The sequence below is a fragment of the Pelecanus crispus genome, chromosome 4 (genome assembly GCF_030463565.1).
Source record: "Pelecanus crispus isolate bPelCri1 chromosome 4, bPelCri1.pri, whole genome shotgun sequence".
NCBI lineage: Eukaryota > Metazoa > Chordata > Aves > Pelecaniformes > Pelecanidae > Pelecanus > Pelecanus crispus.
In genome coordinates, this window is record NC_134646.1 from 18,626,059 (window position 1) to 18,650,198 (window position 24,140).

Genomic DNA, 24,140 nt, shown 5'->3' on the forward strand with positions numbered 1-24,140 from the left:
TAAAGGTTAAATATAATACCTAAAAACAGTGAAAGAGAGGTAGGAGGCAGAACAACAAAAATGTCTAGAATCCAGACTCCAACAAGCAACAGAATAGTATCTCCAAATATCTTGGCAGATACCCTTGAAAAACAAATACCTATGACACAACATACAAGTGCTAAAGTGTAGACATAGTAAAAAATTTCTGAAATACAATTTTCATTGATAAATATGTATATAGATCGATTCACCGTTGGAACTGTATATCAGTGAAATTGTTGCATATCAATTTAAGTACAAATTGTTCATGAGAAATTTTACTTTTTATTAGTCAAACTCAACACTGTGGAAGAAAGGTTTCAAAGCCGTTTTTAAAAAGAATGAAATGTTTATGTTCTCAAACAAAACAAGCATTTTGATTCAAAAAATGCCTTGGTTTTGACTGCTTAGTTAAATTTTGGAGGTTATTGATCATTGCTTTCTCTTATTGTCACACCCCCTGAAAGTGCTAGATAATTCATACTTAAAGCCAACAGGTCAAAATAAAACAAAGCATTTAAATTGACTCTTTTTTTTTTTTCCTAATACCACCAGTTCATATACATTTTTTGAAGTTTTGACTTGTCACCTTATTCCATGGGTGGCAGAAAAAAAATCTCAGAATTGACGTAATATGAAAATAGTTTCTTGCTGACTCTGCTAGGCTCTTCTTTGTTTTATAACAATGTAATACAACTCAGTTAAATAAGTTATTGTGGATTTAGATAGGCCCAGGTAAGATTAGAATCCAGACCAAGAGTAATGGGAGGCAAATCTTTAATCCTTTAAAGGTTCCCCCTGTTTTGCCAGAACTTTGCAAATAAGACAAGTCTTCCCTAAATGGGCAACTGAAGATACCTTGTTACAAGGAAAATCTTAGACAAAGCCAACACAATGACATTTTCACCAGCTTTTCCTACACCCGCCTCAAGCATAAGACTAATTAGGGATATATTTGGGATGGATAAGGTAAGCCAGCACACACCAGCCTGACTAACTCTGTTTTGTAATAGCCATTACAAGCCAGAAAAAGTTAACGCAGCCACACAACTGCTCTCACTTGTACTGACTGCTAAGTAAGTTTCCTGCACTGAAGAGTAATTTTCTATTTCAATTCGTCTCTCAAATCAGAAGATGGATTTATTCCTACAGCCATAAGCACCAGCCAACATGCATACTCTAACATGAAAGCCTATGGGAAAATCAGCAACAGGTATAATTCTAGAATCCCTAACATACAGAAAACATCTGAAATCATTAACCAAAAGGTATCTTAGTCAAAAAGCTGATAGACGTTTTTTATCCACCAAGAGACTGAGGCAGAGAACACTCCCAGCAGCTTGAAGAAATCACATTTCAGGTTTACATTCCAAAACGGGAGAGGGGAGCAAGCTCACATGTAACAGAAACCAATCCTAGCACAACAGGGGGAAACTGAAGGTTTCCATTCTGCCTGCTATGTGGCAGATGTGGGAAGGGAGGCCACTAAACAGGTAAGCTCACTGTTTGCCTTGATTTAATTCAAATGAGAAAATGAAATGGCAGGAAGAATATTCTGAAGAATAGGAGGATGCAATTTTCCGATCAGGGAAAAATTCTCATGCTCTTGTGCTCGTAGAGAGCAGAACTCGGTCAAGAGGTTTCTTTAGAAAAAGGATCTTTCAAAACAAGTTTCCATGAAAATCTCTTTTTCCCAGAGTGCGGGTCATTACACCATTTGATCAGCATAAGATACCTAAACAACAGAAAACTTATTCCACTGGGAGATTAAGGAGTAGAAGACAAGAGTAAAATCTATTTAAACCAGTACAGAAACAGAGTTTATAATCAGTCCTCAAATTCTAGCAGACATCGTTGATATTATTTGTGGTAGGTAAGAAGACACCAAAAATAGCTAACAAGTTTCAAGTTGTAAGCAAGCTACACAATTCTGAATTTAGGTAAGAGAATCAGTCCTCAATACACCACCTTTGAATTTTGCTGGTTTATGATGCAAATTACGCAGTTAGAATAGAACACCAGCTCTCCAATATCAAATACTAAACACAGTTTACTTTTCCTATGAAAGCCTTATCTTTTCCAAAGACTTTGGAAGTTGCACACAGGAACAAAAGTAGATTAAGCCATCCTAACACAAAAAGATGGCTACCAAATATAACTAAGGACATACAAGGTATCTTGTGTATGTACACACATACACGTAGCAAGACGAAGATAAAATTAAATCCTTGAGATTCAGTGCTCCTCCATTTTAATTTACCTAATGTATAGACACACTGAGTATCTACAGCTCCATGTGGTATTTTATTTAGAAGCACAACTTGTTGAACACCAATAACGTCTTCAGATCTGTAGGGGGTAACAAAGTGAAAACAACGGGTGTCCCAAATAAGCAAAAAGCTGTTCCTTGCTGGCATAAATTTGTAGGAACTTTACCAATGATTTCATAAGAAAAAGGTAGAACCATACACTGAGGTCTCCTAAAAAACACATCCTAAAAGTTGTCATTTCATCTTAACATGGATAAATACTTCAAGAATTCTTCTAACATATGACACATATCTATCTATCTATATATATATATTTAAATCCACTACTTCTAAGTAATAAGTCTTCAGAAGAACAAAAATGAGTTTTGTACATTTGTAGATCATCTAGCAAATTCAGTCATTAGCACAATCCTGATACAGTCATTAAATAAAAGTAATCGTAATGCAACCTTCCACACAGTAAAATTAGATAATGTATGTAATACATTGCATCCTATTGACTCTGAAATGACATTGCGGAAGAGACTCGAGTGCCACAGTCTCCAAAAGATCTTACCCTTAATTATTTAGCATAGCCAAAGTGTAGTCATTTTTTAGAGGAGTTTACTTATCAACATTCTTTATCTTAACATACTTTGATTTGTACACAATATTTTCACATTTGCAAAATTTAATGCAACACGCTTTCTTGCAAGAGACAGAAGAAAAGGATTCTTGCAGTTTCTCCGGACACTTCCAAAACAGAAATAACAAAAGTGGTAAGCTAATTTAGATTTCCAGTGTGGATGGGTTGGTTTGTTTTGGGGGGTTTTGTGAGTTCGGGATTTTTTTTCAAATAGACTTAGTTAAATAATTTAATCAGATGTCTAAAGACTCTGGATTAATAGAAATTCTTTACTTAAAAATCTACGTGAATCCACATCTAACAGCACTTGGAGGTTTGTTCAGAATAAAAGATGACAAATACTGGAGGTATGCTGGTGATTTCCTCCATTTCAGGAAAAGAAAAACTTAAAACATAGTCAATAAAGTGTCAGCTTTTAAGTTTCAATACCGGGGGGGGGGGGGGGCGGAGAAGAAATGTATTACTTAAAAAATGTTTCGGAAAAATCGTAGACATGTGAAAATCACTATCCACCTTTCTATTAAGCAATACGAAAGACCAGTAATGACTTCAGATTTCAGGTAGGCCAGTCTTCAGTTGCCAATTTCTTTGACAGCAGTGTATTAATTTCAGGTGTGCGTTAAGAATCTACATATCTTGAATCTTCCTGACTAACATACACCATTCTTAAACAGGACAACAGTCTAAAACGGTTTTCATCAAATGATACTTTAACTTTGTTCTAAATGTTTTAAGGGTTTTTTTTTTTTTCCCTTACTTTTCTTGTAGTTTGTTTGCAATTAATTTTTGAAATATTTTTTCTTTGTAGCCTTCTGGAAGGGTTCAGGCAAAATGTTAAATTGGTTGTAATGTATCATTAACATCTGTAACATATTGATCATTTTACTCCCAAATCCTTCAAACATTTGCACATCAGTAAACCAGCTGACCCACAACTGCTGCCAGACCGGGCCTAAACAACTTAGCACAAATTTGTATTTAGAAAAGTATTTTTTGTGTTGTGCTATTATCCTACAATTAACTTCAGAATTCCCCACATAATCTGCATTCTAGCATTCAGAATTTTGGGGTTTTTTTTCTTTTTTACAACTACACACGTTGTCTTCATAAAAAGAAGCTGGTTCAAAATTATTACTCTGCTAGTCTATACATTATCAAAACGTACTGGAACTCCATTTTATGTTGCCTGCATGAATTAACCTTCTTACTATGATAAATTGTCTTTCAGGTACTAACACTATGAAGTACCTGTCTTCTTTCACTTACAAACTATAGACTGGTTTAAAATGCAGAGTGCTTCAAAATTAAAATGGAAATATCAGGTCTCAAACAAATTTGTTAAAAAATAAATTACCACAGTAAGCCTACATAGATATATGCTTACATTCACAAGTTTTGGATTTTGGAATATCATTCCATTTGCCATAGTAAAACATGACATGTGCTTTCAATGACTTAGATTAGCAAGATGATCAGAACAACTTGGAAGTATATTGCATCAGGAACGTGCCATCGATGCGGGGGAGGGGTCTATTCACGTATATTTGATCACAGCAAATTGTAATTCTTTATGCCCGTTTAAAAACTCAACAAACCCTAGCTCTTCAGACTTTATTTACTAAGGCTGTTTATTCCTAAACCGCTTGAAAATAACTTGACAAAGCTGACGTTTCAAACAAAGCCCGCACTTCCTGCTCTCATACGGAATCTGGAACACCATCAATGTTTTGTTCAGCTTGCATAAGTCACAACTGATTGGCCACAGTCCCTGTGGGCATGCCATTTCATCCAGACTGGACGGTTCATTAGTCATAATTACTATAACTGTACAGCAGAGACTGCAGTTTTATCTCATCATACATCTTTGATAAAGCTGCTTCTATTTCTGCTTCATCAGCATGTGAAGTTACATTATTGGAGCTTTTATCTTCCAATCTGTGATTAACATTGGTTGTTCTGCTTATGAAACGTGTACCAAAATTCAAGATAGCATACAAAGTAAGGACACGACGTGACCACCGTTTGAACTTTGTGTTAAAAATCATGCAGCAGTTATTGCTACACAGGAAGAATAGATTCTGGAATGACAGAGTCGCTAAGAAAATTTAACAAAGAAAGTATCAACAACGCAGTCTGTAAGAGAATAAGACTGTTGTTTTCTAAGGCAAACTGTGACACATTGGAAAAATCTCCCCGTTCGGTATGAAGGTTAGACACGGGAAATTTCTGACAACTGCTGGGTCAATCAGCGTTTTTCATACAGTGTTTATACAATTGCAGAAAAGTAAAGCCCGCAACATAAAGAACCATGGTGAAAACTGACAGCTAAAGCACTGCACTACAGTTAGTAAACAGATGCTAAAACACTTAAATCTAACAACGAATGTGAATGCAATCTTTAACAAAACACATTTTAAGCATATAAAAGTCACACATTAAGGCATTTCCTTGTTGTGGCGCTTGTTGCTGATTTTTACATCTTATGGTGTGATAATAGGAAACACAAAGACTAGTGGTACCATCTGAATGTGCAACGTGTACCCATGATAGGCCACATAAACAGTCATAATCGACAGTTACATGCAGGCACTGAGGCTGCAAAAATCCCAGAGTAATTAGTGTTGTCTGAATGCAATGACATCTGTTTTCTCATGGTCCTCTAGACTTGTCAGGCCAATAAGATGTATATGAAAAAATATGACAAGCATTGCAAATGCCCTTCTGAAAGGTCTCACTTTGGGAAAAGCTGAAGAAATGACACATGCCACCTCTTTTTTGCCAATATACCTAACAGCCAAAGCATCAAGATTTGAAAAGGTCTTTTGAGTCATTCTACATTTGACTATGAAAGGTTTATTCAGAACACAGCACTGTGCTTAGGAAAGAATATAATGCAGAAGGTTTTGTTCTTATAAAAAAGCAAGCTTCATTAATAGAAGAGGAATAAAATGTGACTGTTTACTTATGACTAGTGTGCTTACATGTCAGTGCCATCTCTAGCTTTTTTTTTTAATTAAAGCAGCAGATACTAGGTAGCACACAATACACATGTATATATGTGTGTGTGTGTGTGTGTGTGTGTGTATACCTTTTATTATTATTATTTTGCTTAAAGAGTGAAACAAGAACAGTTTAACAGCTGTGCTTTCTGGCATTCCAAAAACACTGTAGCCTTTTCATCTGAAGACCTGAGCTTTTGTTTTAGGATTCACAGCATTTTTCCTTAATAGCGCCTATCTCTCTGTTCTTTCTCTGGACTGTAGCATTATGTTTGAGCATGCGTTTTCTCCAAGAAAGACATTAGTCATCATTAACAGAAGCACTGACACCAAGTCTAAGTGCCTCTCCAGAATGACCAAGTGGCAATCATCTTTCTCTTACCCTGTCACTGCTGATTAGGGTTTTCTTTCATGAAAATTTAATTTGTCGCCTTTCTGCAGCTCCTTTTTACATTTCTGAAATAACACAACATGCCAGCAACGCTAAAAATGCAGTAAAAGATGCTGTACCTGTTTATAAGAAAAGATAAGATTCAGACCACACGGCTGTACTTTTTACCTAGTTTAACAGAAAAAAAAGGGCCTGCAAGATGTACTAAACGAGTAGCTGCTGACAGAGGGAAAACTCCCATTAAATACCCAGCACACCTTCGATCCAACTAATTGAAATTTTTTTCCGCTGGAAGACAGCTAGCCAGCCCCTCTTCCAAAGCGCTGTTCAATAGGCAGTATAACAACATCTAAATAGATTTTTATAACCAATTAATTTCACAACTGTTTCAAATATACAGGTACTCGGGTTTTTAGCTTAAACAAGTAATTATTAGAGAATTTCATAATCCAGTGACAAATTTCAACCTTGACTCTGTGTCAACATTGCTCTTGCAGTTAAAAAGACAGCCACGAAGAAAATGGCTTTAGTCGCTGCAGGCAGATGAAAAAGTTTCAGTCACGTATGATACTTTGCAGCTATTCAACATACACAGTCTCAGATTCCTGCTCTGTATAACATTACAAACATTGTTAAACAAGATACCATAGCAATGAGTTATTTTAAGGAAGTTTTTCAAAACATTTACTCTTCTGCTTTATTTCAATTTGTCTAAAGATTTTTTTTTAATTATAAGCATATGCTATTTTGTTAACATCTGTGCACAGCATAAAACCTGACTGAATTCCAACTTCTAAAAAAATGCAGATAACTTACATCCCTCAAATAAAGTAACAACCTTAGAAAGCTTCAGGCGATTCAGATTAAGATACTTGAGTTCATTTAACTGATTTTCCATACAAGTCTATTAAAAAAAGAAACCAACACCATACACCACTTATTACAATTTTTAAGTTCTCCCAATATCTTTCAGAATTTAATTAAGTGTAAAGCTAAAATTTGGATCTACCTCTTAAATTCAGAAACCACAGCTAGTAAAATCCAAGTAATAAAAACTTTATTCAGCTTCCTAAAGTATTAGTACTTCACTACTGACCCAAAACAGCATTGGTAGTCGGAACAGAAACTGTACTGCTAGCACTTTGGATTTATAAGAAAGCTTCAATATCTTTCAATAGTCTCCAAATACGAAATTTAAGAAGAGGAAACTAGGAATTAAAAGTGGATTTTGAATGGCAGACTGTGATTGTTGTACTGCTATGGCAGTATAACCTTGATTAAATGCAGAGCAATGCTAAAGTAAAAACAAAACCCTGCCATGGTAACCTAAATTAACTACCGAACCAGACCATGTTTATTACAGCAAGCTGGTGTTTTAAGCTATTCTCCTTGATCTCGAGAAAAACTTTGACTTTCTAGAGAGGATAAAATAAAGTTAAGCTTCCCTGGCCACACATCTACCATTGTTTTTGTTCTCTACGTTCTCCTCAGCCCTTTGCCTGACAAGCCAGGAACGCAGATGTCGAGATCCTTGCTCTGCATCCACGTCAAGTTCAAGTACGGAAGTTTAGCTCTTTGACTCCCACCCCCACCTCCAAGTCACTTGTCAGTAAAAGGTTGGGCGATTTATTGACCACTGCTGGATGCATACTGTCAGTGCTGAAGGAAATATGAGAGGGGGCTGTCGCTACTGTTCTGGAGCTCATTGATAATGACATACCTGCCTCTGTCACCCATTACCCATACTACAAACTACTTAGACCTAACTGAAAAATCAATAGCCTACTTGCACTGGTTCCTGTGGCTGCCTCCTTTGATTGTCAGCTCCTGTCTAGGGTCAGCACTTACATGAAAGGGGCTGTGACTGCCTGATGCTTTCAGGACAACCTAACGATATGAAACTAGCCAACAGAACAGTAAATTCTGTCCCCCTGCCCTCCTCATCAATTAGGCTTTGACTAGGCTTGCCTGTAGAAACCTGACCTTTTAAGTTTAGGTGAATATGGAACTAGCTGAACACGCCATTGCCCTCAGCACTGAGCCAGGAAATCCACTGACAGGTTAAACAAAACAGAAGGTTGTAACTGTCATAATTTGCATTGCACTTTCACGCCAACAAGGGTGTTATCAGTGGGGGCAAGCCCTGGAACACACAACGCAAGCACCCTAAGTCACTCTCCTCATAAATTTTCAAGTGAAGGGAGATAAAACATAAATTCACAAATGACCGTGCATTTCAAGTCCCACTTTCTTTCAAGTTCACACTCTGGAAACCCACAAAGTACGTATAAACAATTCTCCTTCATAGGCGCGCTGGCGTTCAGATGCCATTTAGAAGGAACTTTGAGATAGATGAAGAATGGGGAAAAGCTACCTGCCTACGCCTCTTAAGGACTCTCGTATTAGGCTTATTCTCCATTGCATATTTATATGTATGAATACTAACCATTAATGGATTATACACACACACATGCAAACCTGTACTTCAGAGCAGCAGGTAGGCATAAGAATTTAAAAATCCCCGGAGAGCCCTAACTGGCACTTCTGAACACGATCCACTCATGCATCCTGTATCTTGGAAGCCCATTAGCAACATCTGAATATCCCTGTGCCTACAATCTGAAGGCTGAACTATATCCTGAAGTTGAATACAATAGCTTTAGTAACTATATATAGATTTTTAAAAAAACTTAATAGCTGAATGCCTTGTTCCTCCTTTCCCCCAAAATAAATAAAAAAATAAAAAGATTAAAACCAAATGAAAATATTTTAAAATATTCTGATTAGTGCTCCGTTCTTATATATCAAATTTCAAGCAATGATGGTTTCATGTCATTTTATGCTCCTGCTTTCATAGGCCTACCATCCTCAATATAGGCATTACTGGGAAATATAGACAGCATGTGTGATCAAAACAGTTTATACAATTTGAACACTTGAGCTTCTTCATACCATGAAAGGACTGGCTATCTCTATGAACTGCAATTATTATTATTATTATTATTATTTTGAAACTGTGAGAATGCTAGGAATTTTCAATGCGCTTTATTCAGTGCACACAGTAACAACTTTTAATGTAAATATACAAACTACTCCTGGAAATCCCAGGCAAGATTCAGAGCGTAGTTTACCTGATGCTTTTTACCCTACAGCTGAACCTTTCTAACTCCTGCTCCCTTAGTATCCTTCTCACACAAAAGCATGCAGTGCCAGACATAAGAATGAGCTCTTAGGTAAATAAATGATAGGAAAACAGCTGCCATTTGGTTTTCAAAGTTTAAGACTCGGTTCCAAACCTCTACAGATACTCTTGTAAGCTTTTTTCCCTGAACACCGTCTCAATACATGCCAGTCACTGCATTTCACTTATTTCAAATGCACTTTTAGAAATCGGTATCGAGAAAAGAAAACGGCTGAATTACGAAAAGGCAAAAACTTTTTTCATTAAAGCTTCAGATAATATGTTACTGCAATAATATTTGTTATATTGTAACACTCAGTTGTTCAAAATAAACATAGATCAGAACAAATGCAGCGAAGACTCCTTGCAAATAAAAGCACAGAACTGCGTTAAAACATTTTTAAATAAACGGAACAGCAGTTAGAATTAATACTGCACTCCAAACAAACTACAGAGCAAACACTAGTTAAAAATGGTAGACCTAATTGAGTCTGGATGGACCCCTTTACAGACCTAATGCAATGATTAACTATGCATCTGGTAGCATGTCAAGTCCTTTTTGTGTGCCTATCTGATAGTGAAGTGAAAGGGCATGGACAGTGTCCAGTCCCAGCAAGCAAATCATTTGGAAGCAGTCATAGCCATAGATCAAAGATTTTTCACTCTATCCAAAGTCTATTTAAACCCACCAACCCAGCCCCTTGTTGCAGACAAAACCAGTTAGAAAATAAGAAAGACTCCTTGGGATCCAAAGATAATAAAGGAAGATAGAAGCAGAAAATGAAGAAAAGGAACAGACTGGCAGAACCTTGATTTCCATAGGCCAAGACAGCTGTTTTACATCCTAGTTTTATTTCAGATGGTTAAAGAAAAGGAACAATTTCCATCCCTTAGATCACCAAATATTATTTCAATTAAACTATGCAGATGGCTTCTATACATTATTTGAGCCAACACAGTTTCCCCTTTCCAGCTACGGGAGACAGTACCTTGAACTATTTTGCACACAGGTTTTACCTAATTCGTAAGAAAACTAAAAAGAGAGCAGCATATTATCATGAGGAAGTTATTTTGAAATAAGATATGCACAGCAAGATATAAAATAGGAATAGCTATGATTTGACTCTCTCATTAGAAGTAGCAACAAAACCCCTGCAATGATTTTATAACTAGTAATACACTGCTTTTATGTCAACAAAGTACTTTCAAAGGATAAAAATTTAATACTATGAAGTACAATATGCAGAAAAGTAGAGGGCTCTAACTGTGCGTTTAAACTGTATTATATTTGAATGAGGGAACAATTAGAAGACTGTTCAAACAGGAAGCTGTTTGGGTTTTTTTTTACATCAAATAAAAATTGCATGCCTTTCCTACCAGATCCAAAGTCCAAACAAAATCATCTTAAAATACGGGGAAGAGAGAGAGAGCAAGCGACTCGATATATTCCATGCTGGTCACCAGTGCTATTGAGAAGATTGAGCCCCCTCTGTTCCCTCCTCCCACAACACCCTCTCCCTTTATAAATTGCACTCATAGAAACTCACTGAAAGGTTGTAACCTGTACAGTGGCTGCTGAGGAGCAGAGAATTTCACATTGTTGTATGTGGTATTTGAGAAAGTCCTTTTTAAAATGTGAGTATATAAATGAGCAGCTTTCACTTCTGGAGCTAGAAATTGACATTTTTAAAGGGTAGAGTTTAGAGAATTCTACGTTAACTTAGAAATATGCTTCATCTTGGCTAGCCGCATGAAGTTTTTGATCTTTAAAATAATCATCTAACCAACGAAACCACACAGGCTATTGTTTGTTAGCAAGATTATTTACACATATGCACAGATATGTGAACATCTAAGACAATAAATATAGCAATCGTCGCACAGCTACTGATAAAAAGAAAAGTTACGGCCAAAGGCCTGCGAATTGATATATTTTTTTTTATTTCCAGAACTCTGACTTTGCTTAGAATGTCTTTGCAATTTTCATATTTTTAAAAAATGCTGATTTAGCCTCACAACATTTTTAAGAACCAGACAAGACATTATCTGTGCAGCCCACCTCCCATTTTTCTCAAGCAAATAAGTGTTACTGCATTCAACTGGAGGTCAAATTGACAAAATCCTGGCATGTTACATGCTCTCGTACTTTTAAAAATTGATGTTATTAACGTAATTAATCAATTATTGTAAATACAGACCAACCAACACACATGAATTTGGTTGTTTTACTGGATAAAATAGCATGCACCCACCCCAACTGTACCCAAACAAAACAAAAGGCCCACAAGAAGTTTTAACAAGAAGAAAATGCTACAAAAGCACTAGAATTGTTCTTTTCTACTGCACGTATCTGATTTTTCCTGATTGCCAGCTTACTGAAGGCAAACTTATAACATGGTATGTAGTACTCAAAGCACTCTTACAGCTAAAATAAGTCATCATTAGTCATAATGAGAAAAAGAGGAGCAGCTACCTTTAATACAAGATTCAAAGCATTAGGGAAAGCCTTCAGCTGCAGGTTGCCCACGCTTAAACACTGGAATATGAGCACGTTCACATTTTAAGACTGAACAGGAAAGCAAAAATAAGGTACTTAAAGGAGTAAGTTGGAACCCTCCCCTTTCCCGCTACAGAAACAAAAGCTAGGGGAGACTTAGAAACATGTATAAATTATTTAATTACCGTACCATTCAATCTTCTCAGAAAAAAGTACAAGATTTATGCAACACACTTAACTGATGAGATGCATTAATGACACGTGTAGAAATGAAACCATCCTTTCTCTCCCAGCGTGCGCTAACAACTTTATAAACACAGTCCTTAGAACAGATCAGCAGATACTAAAGCCGAGCCATGACTTTCAAGAAAAGGTACACACTGTATACTATTGAATGTAAACAGAATTTTATCTGTCAAACCCACAGCAGCATTTACTGTAACTATTAACCTGGTTTTGCTGTAGAGAAGCACAACGTGCATTACTGAATCATTTCTTTCCAAACCCATACATTCCCTGCAGCAGTTCAAGCTCCATCAGCAGTGCAGGAATGTATGAAAATGACAGGCAAAGGGCACTAGCTCTTTTCCCATACTGTTCTTCTATAAATGGAAGCAGAGTCCTACGAATCACTTAAAGCTGAGAATGTCTGAAGACGGATCTCCAGGAAAAAAAAAAAATTACAATGTTAGGTTCCACGAGCAGATTAATTATTCTGTTTTCCACGGAACTGTTTCCCTTAAATGAAAGGACAGAGAGGAAACCAACTACTAGAAAATAATGGAACGCTAGCTGGGTCTCATCTACAAAGCTGCCATGAACAAAGCGTATACATACACACACATATTTCATATGCTATTCATAAAAATACTTCTTATGCCTTTTGGGAGCACCTGTTCCTGCATTCACTTTTCCCTCTCCTCTCAGCAAAGGGAGGAGAGAAAAAGGGCAGATGTGGCAGAATTCCTTTAGTAGCCTCAAGTCGATTTGATTAAACTTTGATTTGCCTTAAAAATTACACCTCCTATCAGTAGCACGTTATAGAAACTTTAAAATGCACCGTTCAGAATAAAAAAGCTTTGAAATATGTAACGTATGCCACTTCCATAAGCTGGTTAGGCGAGCAAACGCAAGTATGCTACATCATAACGCAGGAAGAAAACTTGTTTGCTTCTTGCAAAAACTCTTGAGCTGTTTTCCAGTTTCCTTCTGTTTTGTTTTTTAAGGGTTAATACAAATACATAGCATTCCCTAAAAAAAAAAAAAAAAAAGGAAAAGAAAAAAAGTCTTTTCACGTTTAATAGCAGCCCTTCGCTGCTACTCTGCCGCCCTTAGGGTGAAGAAAAGACGGCTGCGGGTACCATGTGCAGGCGCCTGGATGTGCACCGGAGCGAGCTCCCGGCGGTACCGGGAGGAGCCCCGCGGGAGCACAGGCTCTGCGCACCCCGTCCCGGTACCCCTTCTCCAGCAGCCCTGCCTGACAAACGCTACTGCTCCAGGCAGCGGCATGCTGCTGTTGGCACTGCTTAAACCAAACAAACACGATGTTTAACAGTCAAATAAAACGTCCCGCAGCCTCCCTAATGAATTTGTCAAGGACCATCAGATCACCCCCGCCCCTGCCTCATTAACTCAAGTATGATGAGACGGATTATAACGAGAGAATACAGATCAATCGGTCTGAAGACTTCAAGTGGCTTTTAGCCCGGAGAGTTTCCCTCTCTGCGGCACACACAGGCACACGGTCTTTTTAATGGCATACAGTATCTCCTGCTGCTGGAGGGGCCGCCGCTTGCTTTACACACCGTCGAGGAGCTGCTGATGGACTTCTACACTAACGTACATAAAAGCAGAGGTGACAAGGGCTCTTCAATTACAGCCTCCTCGGATCCTGTTCCCCCTTCAATTATTCATCCCGGCGAGAGCAAATTCCGCCACAGATGAAGCTGCTCTTAATGCACTGCGGCCACAAACGCCCAGACACGGGAGAGAAGGGTTTCACGTGCATCATTTGCTGGAAGTGTTTAAGTTTATTGCTCAAATGATGTTTCTAATTAGCGCTGGGGCAATAAATTAAAGTCGGCTTTTGTTTAGCTGATTTATTATTTACTAGAGCTTCAACCTCAGACGGGAAAATTGGTAACGAATTGTTTTAAATCTGAACACTAGAAACGCTTCATCATTAGTCACCTTACCGGGGGTGGGGGGCGGGAGGGGAACCGCCCGCTCCTTCTGCTTTTACCCTGAAAACACCAAAGCGCGTCCCCCCACCCTTGCCCGGGCCGCCTGACGGCTCCGGCATCTCCCCCGCGCCCCGGACGCGGCGAAGCCCCGGGCTGCCCGCTCTCTGCTGGCAGCGAAACCCCGCCGAGCCTTCCCTCGGAGGGTCGACGTGCGGAAGCCCTGGCCGGGGCGGGGGGAAGCGCCAGCCCGGCTGCGGGAAGGACGGCAGCCCGGCTGCGGGAAGGACGGCAGCCCGGCTGCCAGTACGCCCCGCTCCGCGCCGGGAGCTTCGGCGGGGCGCGTGAAAGGCACCCCCAGCGCTCACCCCCTCTTCCGCTGGCCGGAGGGCGCCCGGGGACGAGGCGCAGGACCCCGCGGCTCCGCCCGGGCAGCCGAGCCCCGGGCAGCCAGCCGCTCCGCCCGGCCAGCCGAGCCCCGGCCAGCCGAGCCCCGGGCACACCGCCGCTCCGCGCAGCCCGAGCGCAGCGATGCCCGCCCGCTGCTGCCGCCCGCGCTCGGGTCGCACCGGAGGGGCCTCTCTGACCGCCGCCGGCGGGGCGGGTCCGGCCGCGGCCCCAGGGAGGGGGCAGCTCCGCGGGCACTCGGCCGTGCCCCGGGGCGGAGAGCCCCGCTCCAGCCCGCGCACCCCCGGGACGCCTGGAGCAGCCTGTGCGAGCCAGCGGCCCCCCCCCCCCGCAGCCTGCCCCCTCTCCCCCACCCCGTCGAAGCTGCTCTCCTCGGAGCCTCCCCTGCGCTCCTCTCCCTCCCGGAGGGGCCACCTGACAGCGCCGCCCGCCCGGGCCCCGCCGAGCACCGGGCCCCGCGGCCCGCCCAGCGCCGGCAGCGTGCCCCCGGGCGCAGACCGCCCCGGCGGCACCGGGGGCAACCAACGAGCCGATCCCCTCCTCGGGGGGAGCGGAGCCCCACCAGCCCCGGCGCCGGGCACGTCCGTACTTACTTCTTCCAGCGCGCAGCGGTACGGTCGGCACCAGACATGTTTCTAATTTAAATGCACGCGGAAAACAGACGGCGATATTTGCTTTATTAAAATCAGCCAGCTGCAGCGAAAAGGAGGGAAGGACGAGGAACCCGGCCCGACCGCTGCGAGCCGGGCCAGCCGAGGCTCTGCCAGGAGGAGCGCGTCGCCTGCGGCCGGCCCCGGCCCCGGCCCCGGCCCCGGCGGCCAGAGCCGCCCCCGCGCAGCGGGGACCCGCTCCGCAGCAGCCGCGGGGCCCGGGGGAAGGAAGGCGAGGCCGCCGCGGCAACGCGCAGCCTTGGCCCCAGCGCCGCCGGTGCGGAGAGCGTCTGCCCGCCAGCCTAAGTTTCGGCAGCAGCAACACCCCTCGTTGTTTTGCAGCGGGTACGGCCCGGGGCGGGGGGGGGGGTCACAGCAGCGCCCAGCGAGCTGCTCTTTCCGAGGTGACATAACGTAACTCCGGTTTTATGTCCAAATCATTCAATATTCTTATGAATACAAACTTGCATAAAATACCGTTTCCTTCTCGAATAACTCAATCCTCCGCTTTAGGAGGATGAACAGAACTTTATGGCACGAGATTTATCTAAATTAACGTGACTACGGCACTGACGGAGGGCAGTAAAACAAGGTGTGCAAATCTGCCCCGGTGACGGTCTCGCTTTCACTGCTGCAGCCCGGCATTAGCGAGAGAAGATTTATGCCTGCGGCGAGGCAGCGGCACGCCTCTCCCCCCTTCCCTCCGCACACCGGCACGGCCGCCGGCTCCCCTCGCAGCAAGCGGCGGGAGCGGCGAGCTCCCCTCGCCCGGCCGCCACGGCGAAGTCGCGGCTTTCCCCCCCCCAACCCCGCGCCGGGGTCGCGGGACGCGCACAGCCCCGCGCACCCCCTCCCCGGCCCCCCTTAACGCCGGCCGACCCCAGCGCGGGGGGGGAGCGGGGGGGACCGGGGGGGACGGGGCGCCGCCGCCGCCGCCAGCAGGGAGGAGGAGGCGGGGGGAGCGCGCGGGCGCCTGTGCGCGCCCCCGCGCCGGCCGTGCCCGCCGCCCGCCGCGATTGGCCGCGCCGCTGACAGCTCGGCGGCGATTGTAGGAGGCGGGGCCCCGCCCCCCCGCCCGCGCCCCGGCCCCATTCATAAACTACAGGGCCCGCCGGCACCGCCGGAGAGAGACGGGCACCCGGCGGAGCAGGAGGAGGAGGAGGAGGAGGAGGAGGAGAGGCGCAGAAAGTGAGAGCCTCGGCGCGCACTTCAGGGGTGGGGAGGGGGAGGAGAAGCCATCCCGGGCACAGCAGCTACGCCCTCCTCCCGCTCAGGATAAAACACAGTCTGTGCAAAGAAAAAAAAAAAAAAAAAAAAAAAAAAGCAACCAAAAAAACCAACCAGCCAACAACCAACCTCTCTCTATATATATCTCAAAACAATCTATGTAGAGCTGCAGGACAGGAATGAGAGATCACAGACCAAGTGCACACGTCTGCGCGTAAAGATAGAGAAAGCCACAGAGCCGGGTTCAGACAACGCCTCCAGCAGGAAAAGGGAAATCAACAACACCCCCTGACAGTCTGAGAGAGCGGCAGCCAAACTCATGCACATCTCTGGCGGTGCCACGGACTGAAAGAGAGAGAGAGAGAGGCAGGCAGACAGACAGACAGACAGAGTTCACTCTTCCGCTCTGGGCATTGCTCGCATTCTTCTCCTCCTCTCGTATCGTGTGCGGTTTTAAACTTCGCCGCCGACCGGCTTTTCTGCGGGGACCTTCTGCGAGTCCTGGGGAAGTTTGTTTGGGGTTCTTTTTTTGTTGCTGTTTTTCCACGAACTGTTGAAACAGCGTTTTTGGTCGCTGCGCGGGGGGGGTGGGCGCCTGAGCGCAGAACCTCCCTGCCCCCACCGCCACCCAAAACTCTGCGCCCCGGGAGCCCGCGGGGGCTGCCCGCCGCTCCGGCACCGGCACCGGCACCGCCGCCCAGCCCGCGCCGCCCCGCTCGCCGGCGGCTCGCACTCCTCCTCCTCCTCCTCCTCCTCCTCGCCGGGGCAGCGCCGGGCTTCGCTCCTTTGTGCTTCGTCGTCCTCCCCGATTTTTTTAATTGCTCTCCCTGGCGCGCCGCTGCCGCCTTCTTCGCGGAGGGGGTGGGGGTCTGCGATTTGGCCGGTGCCCTCCGCAAAGCTGCAGCCACCGCTAAAGCATTGGATCCCTCAACGTACTGCGAGAGCCCGGTGTACAGCCCGGACCTGTGCCCCAACATGATCGCCGCGCAGGCCAAGCTGGTCTACCAGCTCAACAAATACTACACGGAGCGCTGCCAGGCCCGCAAGGCGGCCATCGCCAAGACCATCCGGGAGGTGTGCAAGGTCGTGTCGGACGTGCTGAAGGAGGTGGAGGTGCAGGAGCCGCGCTTCATCAGCTCCCTGAGCGAGATCGACGCCCGCTACGAGGGGCTGGAGGTGATCTCGCCCACCGAGTTTGAGGTGGTGCTCTACCTCAACCAGATGGGCGTCTTCAACTTCGTGGACGACGGCTCCCTGCCGGGCTGCGCCGTGCTCAAGCTGAGCGACGGCCGCAAGCGCAGCATGTCCCTCTGGGTGGAGTTCATCACCGCCTCGGGCTACCTGTCCGCCCGTAAGATCCGCTCCCGCTTCCAGACGCTGGTGGCCCAGGCCGTGGACAAGTGCAGCTACCGGGACGTGGTGAAGATGATCGCGGACACCAGCGAGGTGAAGCTCCGCATCCGGGAGCGCTACGTGGTGCAGATCACGCCCGCCTTCAAGTGCACGGGGATCTGGCCGCGCAGCGCGGCGCAGTGGCCCATGCCCCACATCCCCTGGCCCGGCCCCAACCGGGTGGCGGAGGTGAAGGCGGAGGGCTTCAACCTGCTCTCCAAGGAGTGCTACTCGCTGACGGGCAAGCAGAGCTCGGCCGAGAGCGACGCCTGGGTGCTGCAGTTCGGCGAGGCCGAGAACCGGCTGCTGATGGGCGGCTGCAGGAACAAGTGCCTCTCGGTGCTGAAGACGCTGCGCGACCGGCACCTGGAGCTGCCCGGCCAGCCCCTCAACAACTACCACATGAAGACGCTGCTGCTGTACGAGTGCGAGAAGCACCCGCGGGAGACCGACTGGGACGAGGCGTGCCTGGGCGACCGGCTGAACGGCATCCTCCTGCAGCTCATCTCCTGCCTGCAGTGCCGGCGCTGCCCCCACTACTTCCTGCCCAACCTAGACCTCTTTCAGGGCAAACCCCACTCGGCCCTGGAAAGCGCTGCCAAACAGACCTGGAGGCTAGCCAGGGAAATCCTCACCAATCCCAAAAGCCTCGACAAGCTATAGGGTTCACACCCCCGCGCGCAACGCTCGCCCTCCGCAGACAACAACGGCGCCTAAAAAACTTTTTATTTAACGCGAACGCCGACGGCAAGAGGCGGCGGGAGAGAAACGCGCCCCCGCCCCCCCCCCCCCCCCCCCCCCCCCCACCTGCAGCTCGGCGCTTAAAAACCCGCAGACGGTTTTCCCGGCAGAAACTCTCACCGCCGTGCCCGGAAGAAGGGAAGAGCCTCTCCTCCCGCCCTCCGACGTGAATTTTTAAAAAGTCACAAAAAGAGAAGCGATCGGACTTTTGCAACCTCAAAACGAAACCCGAAAGGTACACTTTTCCGATCCGTGTATAGTCCTTTTCTTATTCTCTCTTGTTTGCCTGAATGTTGTCACCAAGTGAAAAATTATTTAACTATATGTACAAATCTCCCTTTAAAAAAGTTTTACTGATGTTAAATGTATTTCGGTGCCAAGGTCAGATTATGTGCCCCACAACTGACTTGTTGCAAATAGTAATAAAAATATTACTTTAACTTTACGCTGACTTTTCGTGAATGCTTCTTAAATGCAGACAAGTCGATTCTTTCTGAACCCCAGAAGTCAAAAATTTAAACGAAACGGAAACACGAGATGTAAAGATAGTCTAAACGCGACACCTAGCCGAAGCCTTAGTTTGGCATATTCCTTGACGTTTCCTAAACCTCCCTCTAGTTTCTATAAAAATAGTGCATCTATAGAAAAAAAAAAAAATCTTTTCTATTCTGTAGTTCTGCGTGTGACAACGTATTTCTAGGACTTTAAGCTTCCCTTCTGAATCTTGGGAACGTACGGAGCGTCGCACAGCAGCTCGCCCGCATTCAGAGTTAGAGCATGCCGTTTCCTACTCTACGGTCGTCACCTTTATTTTTTTTTTCCTGATAGCTTGCTTTCCCCTTTTCCCCGGTAAACCTCACGCGCTTGTATTTTGTTGTAAAAATTCACCGCTGTTTGCTTTCGCTTCCCAGAGCGAACGCGCTATCCATTTGACTTTGACACGAGGGAAGTATAGATCTACCCTGAATAATTAATGCGCTTTAGAGCAACCGGTCGATATTTTTTTTAAACAAACATTTGTTTTCCCCGGATTTTTAAGTACAGCATAAAATCGCCCCGCCGAGCGGATAAGCACCCGGTGAGGCGCCCACCCGGCCCCGCATCGACCCCCGGGCGCCCTCCGCGCCGGCACCGCCGGTCTCGGTCCCCGGCCGAGCCGCAAGCGAAGCTCTGCCCGATCCCTCCTATTTCGTCCTGGAGGGATTTCGCTTTAAGTAGGCTCAGGGCGACTTGGAAATGTTTGCAGGATTTTTTATCGGGAAGGCATTTCGAAGCTTTAAAAACGTCAACGTTATCTGCTCCAGCCGCCCGAAAGATTTCCAAGCCGGCTCGCAGCATTTCGAGCGAGTTTTCGTGTCCTTTCGGGGGGTAAAAAAAGAAAAAAAAAGAAAAAAAAAAGAAAAAAAAAAAAAGTAAGTTTTTGCCCCAAAGGACTACTTCCGTTTCTTTGTGGACAGATCCGGAAAGAAATAGCCATTCAAATTTGAGTTGCTTTTGTCGTGGAGTTAAAAACGAAATGAGGACCGGCGGCAGCAGGCGGGGGCCGAGCCGGCGGCAGAGCCCGGCGGCAGAGCCCGGCGGCGGGCGGGCAGCGCCGGCCCCGGCCCCGGCCCCGGCCCCGGCCCCGGCCCCGGCCCCGGCCCCGGCCCCGGCCCCGGCCCCGGCCCCGGCCCCGGCCCCGGCCCCGGCAGCCGCCGGCGTTAAAGCCCGGCCGCCTTCCAGGCGTTCCCGGCGGAGCCACCGGAGCGCTGCTCCGGGCTCACGTGGCAGAAGGGGTCCGGCCGGCGGGGTGCCCCCGCCCGCTGGCGAGCGCCCGCACTACGCGCCGAAGCCCCGATCTTATCGCTGCTGCTGCTGCTGCTGCTGCTGCTGCTGCTGCTGCTGCTGCTATCGCTGCTATCGCCACGGCAGGTTTTTCCTCAGGAACTTGTCACAATGTTTTCTTTTCGGTAGTTTAGACAAATATACAAGGAACTTAAATTTATCAAACAGATGAAGCCTCATTAATTAAAGCGGCCTTCTGAGCTACAGCGGATTAGGATTTTTTTTTCTTTTTTTTTTCTTTTTTTTTTTCCAAGGGGCATTTTTCTAGAGCGGCTCCAGGCACCGCTATCAAGGTCCAGTAACTTAAGCACAGGGTGGGGCAGGGAGGTGTTAAATGCTTGAAAGCAAGCTGTTGTAAGCTTAGTTGTTTTTTAAAATAAAAATATTCAGATTTGATTTTTAGCCCCCCCTCACTCACAAGAGACATTACAAAAGCTCTTTTTTTTTTTAAGACCTCCAGCTAAAGTAGCATCACAAGTGGAACGTAAGAGGTGCCGCCTATGCAACCAACTCCTCCTTTTACAGGAACCCAAATAACATCTCTCAGATACAGAATTAAGGCACAGTCAAATCAAACCAGAACATCTACTCACAGTTAAGAAAACAACCACTACCAAATACTCGAAAACAGGAGAAAAGAAAGCAAGCTGCATATATGTTGCATGTCAATGTCCCCATAAAACATCTAATAGGAATGGTAAGAATTAGTAACTGTACTCAAGCACCCTATGTGCTAAACATGGAAAACAAAAATGCAGAATAGTGCAGATCTGTGAGACTTTTCTCACGCTAATGCAATACAAAGCAGAACATTTTAGATGGAAAATGCAGTAGAGTAACATATCAAACCGTCTTTACATTTCGTATTTATATCCTTTTTACCATTAAATGTTTTTTAAAAACCACTATGGAAGGAATAAGCATATCAGAATTTTAAGAGCTATCTCATACTTGAATTAATTTCAAAAATATTTTAAAAATACTTCAGGACCAAAAGAAAAAGTTGAATCTCATTTATGGTGTCACATAAAAATCACAACTGTAGCTAATTTCTTATATTAAATTCTAGTTCTAAGAATTTGAGAGCGTTGTTTTTCAAAATAAATTTATTCCTTGACAGGATTTGATAATCCCAGCTTTCAGACCCACTGATGCCTTTTTTAATACAGACAAGAGCAATTTACTCAATAGGAACAAAGAACTGAACTGGTCCTTAACACACAAGGTATTCTCTACAGACAAGCAGAAAACCCACTACTTCTTCCAGTGACTTTTTTCCCCTTTCACAAAGAAATTATTACCTTGTTTAATATTAAGCAGATATTTAAAAAAAAACCAAGAGCCATCACTGTGCTTAAATTGGGATGCGAGAATATCTACCCATCATGTCATACTTTTGAAATGTTGCTGTAATACTGTAGAAAACATTCCAGTGCAACCTTATTGAGCTAATCGCACAATATACTGCCTTTGAAATAGGAATTTGACTGAAGGTTACTGATTTTAAACACAACACTAGTAATCAAGGAACTCGGAGCAAATAAAGTTTGTGGAAATTAGCAAGTCAGTTCAGAAACATATTTTAAGAGGGCAATTATGTTTTCTGCTTAGGCACAATAAATAATAACAGGCCCTGTAAAAGGTGTTATAGAATAATACGTTACAGAAGCACTGAAAACTTACGAGTGTACCAAGTTTAGTGCTATGTTACACTGGCATTATATAAAAATAGGAAAGTAAAACAAAGCATTTGGGCTGAAAGCCTCGTTGAACTTTCCAGTATTCACACAGGCCTGTGATTCAAGATGTCTTTATTTAAGATGCCTCCCTGGAGCTTTATTCCCAGCAAGCTAATTAACATTCAAGTAGGCTCGAATTGTGGGAGGGGGAGAAAAAGGAGAAGGAAAGGAGGTGTCACCTACGTGAAGTTCAGTAACATATATGGTCAGTCACAAACTTATTAAAGCAGGGACACTGAGGACCAACAGAGGTAGAGGAAGTCGAATGAAGAATTAAAGGTCTCGGGTAATTTGTCATCATCCCTCAGAGCTCAGGGTCAATGATCTCTTACCTTCGGGTCGATTTTCTTAAAACTGGGATCTTCTTCATCCACCTCAAAGTAGAGCTCCGAAAGACTGATGGAAAGAGTGCCTTTCACTACCACTGAGGGTGCCACAAGCTGAGCTGGTGTGCTCAGGGCAACTGGACCTGCCAAAGAGCGAAAACACCAACAATACTAAACCAGAAAAGAGCGCGAGTGCAAACTATTTGCTTTTCGAGCCTAGAACATTAAAAATAAAGCGAAGAGCGCAGCTCTTCCTTGAAGAGCAAAACTCTTTTTATCCCGGAAAAGAACATATGTAATAGATTTACAGTGTCTCTGTGCTGCCGAACACCGAAGCAGCTGCAATTGCAAACTGATGCATACGCTATACGTGCCAGAGCTGGCTTTAGCATGGCAGTATATAGTTTTTACTCAGATGCATTTTCGCTTCGAGAAACTTCGGGAGTTGCATACCTTTTGTTATATGCAACATAGGGAGTGCACACATGAACACTTGAAATTGTACTGTCAGATGTGTTCTTTAGGTACTGGAGAGTTCTGATAGCTTTCCACAAAAGATGAACGTAGCAGTCAATGCTCAAAGTTGTCCAACAGTAAAGTGTTCCCTCACGGATGCTAGAAATCTATTGTTAAGGTTACACAATGTTATAGAGCCTAAAGTAAAATGTTTGAAAGATGCTTTTGATTCCACGTTAAATATTGTTCAAGGATTCCATACAGTGTTAGTGTAGCTCGGGGACTGTGGGAGTAAACAGCTGGAGGGTTGGTTTCCAACTGAATGAATTTTTATTGGAATAATCACATCTCCACAGGGCTTATCACAGGGACAAATCAGACTACTACCGAAAACAATAGGTTCAGCATAGATCTGACAATGCAGAGCCTATTATATAAGCTAACACATACAGAAAGAAAACAGGTTAGGTTTGTCATCCAGGCGATTAAGAGGTAAGGAAATGAAGTTACTTGGCTGTAGTATTATCTGACTTTTGTAAAACAGCGGAAGATATGAAAGTGACATGGACAATTTTGTTTTAATAAAGCATCTATAAATGAGGTACACACGTTCAGGTAATCAACGTGAGAATAACTGACAAAAAATTCAGATGAATTGTCATTTCCATCGATTGTTAGGAGGGTGATGGTCCTTAATCTCGCATCAATCTCAATGTGTGCCACTAGGACAAAAGAAGAGATGCTCTGCTGAGATCAGAGCAGCTTTGCCCTCTATTCCCAACGTACAGATACATTGTGTTTGCAGATGGGCATGAGATAGCTGCGGAACTGCCATGATTTCCCAAAGCTCACCCCCACAAATGGATGAAATAAGCAGCTATGTGTTCTTTTGCTGTCTCCCTTTGCCCTCTGTACATTAGCATGTAATCCAGAGGAGAAATAACATTTTTTCAATCACTCGCAGACATTCAATTACAGGGCAAGCAGACAGCTGCAGAAGCTGGGGCAGTCCAGGTCCTGTAGAAGACCCCTGACAATTTCCACTTCATTTCTAACCCACACCACTTTATTAGTGAGGATTACTTCTTAATCCTATTGCCATTGTCAAGATTATATAATTAAACTCCCCTTTCACCTCTATTACAGTATGAATGTATTACTTGAACCAATGAATGAATAATAAAAGAGAAGGAAACACGGAGAAGGCTGTTGA

The 24,140-nt window shown here is 44.4% G+C and overlaps 2 protein-coding genes across 3 annotated transcripts in view; one reads left to right on the forward strand and one right to left on the reverse strand.

Annotated features, from left to right (window-relative positions):
• Positions 1 to 24,140, reverse strand: part of LRBA (LPS responsive beige-like anchor protein) — a 419,408-nt gene that overhangs the window by 166,532 nt on the left and 228,736 nt on the right. For both annotated transcript variants that reach the window (XM_075709754.1, XM_075709753.1), the window contains one exon: positions 22,478 to 22,614. In XM_075709754.1, coding sequence (XP_075565869.1) covers positions 22,478 to 22,614 — 137 coding nt within the window. The remainder of the gene's footprint in view (positions 1 to 22,477; positions 22,615 to 24,140) is intronic.
• Positions 17,425 to 18,504, forward strand: MAB21L2 (mab-21 like 2). Its single transcript, XM_075709687.1, has one exon. The coding sequence runs from the start codon at positions 17,425 to 17,427 to the stop codon at positions 18,502 to 18,504; it is 1,080 nt and encodes a 359-aa protein (XP_075565802.1).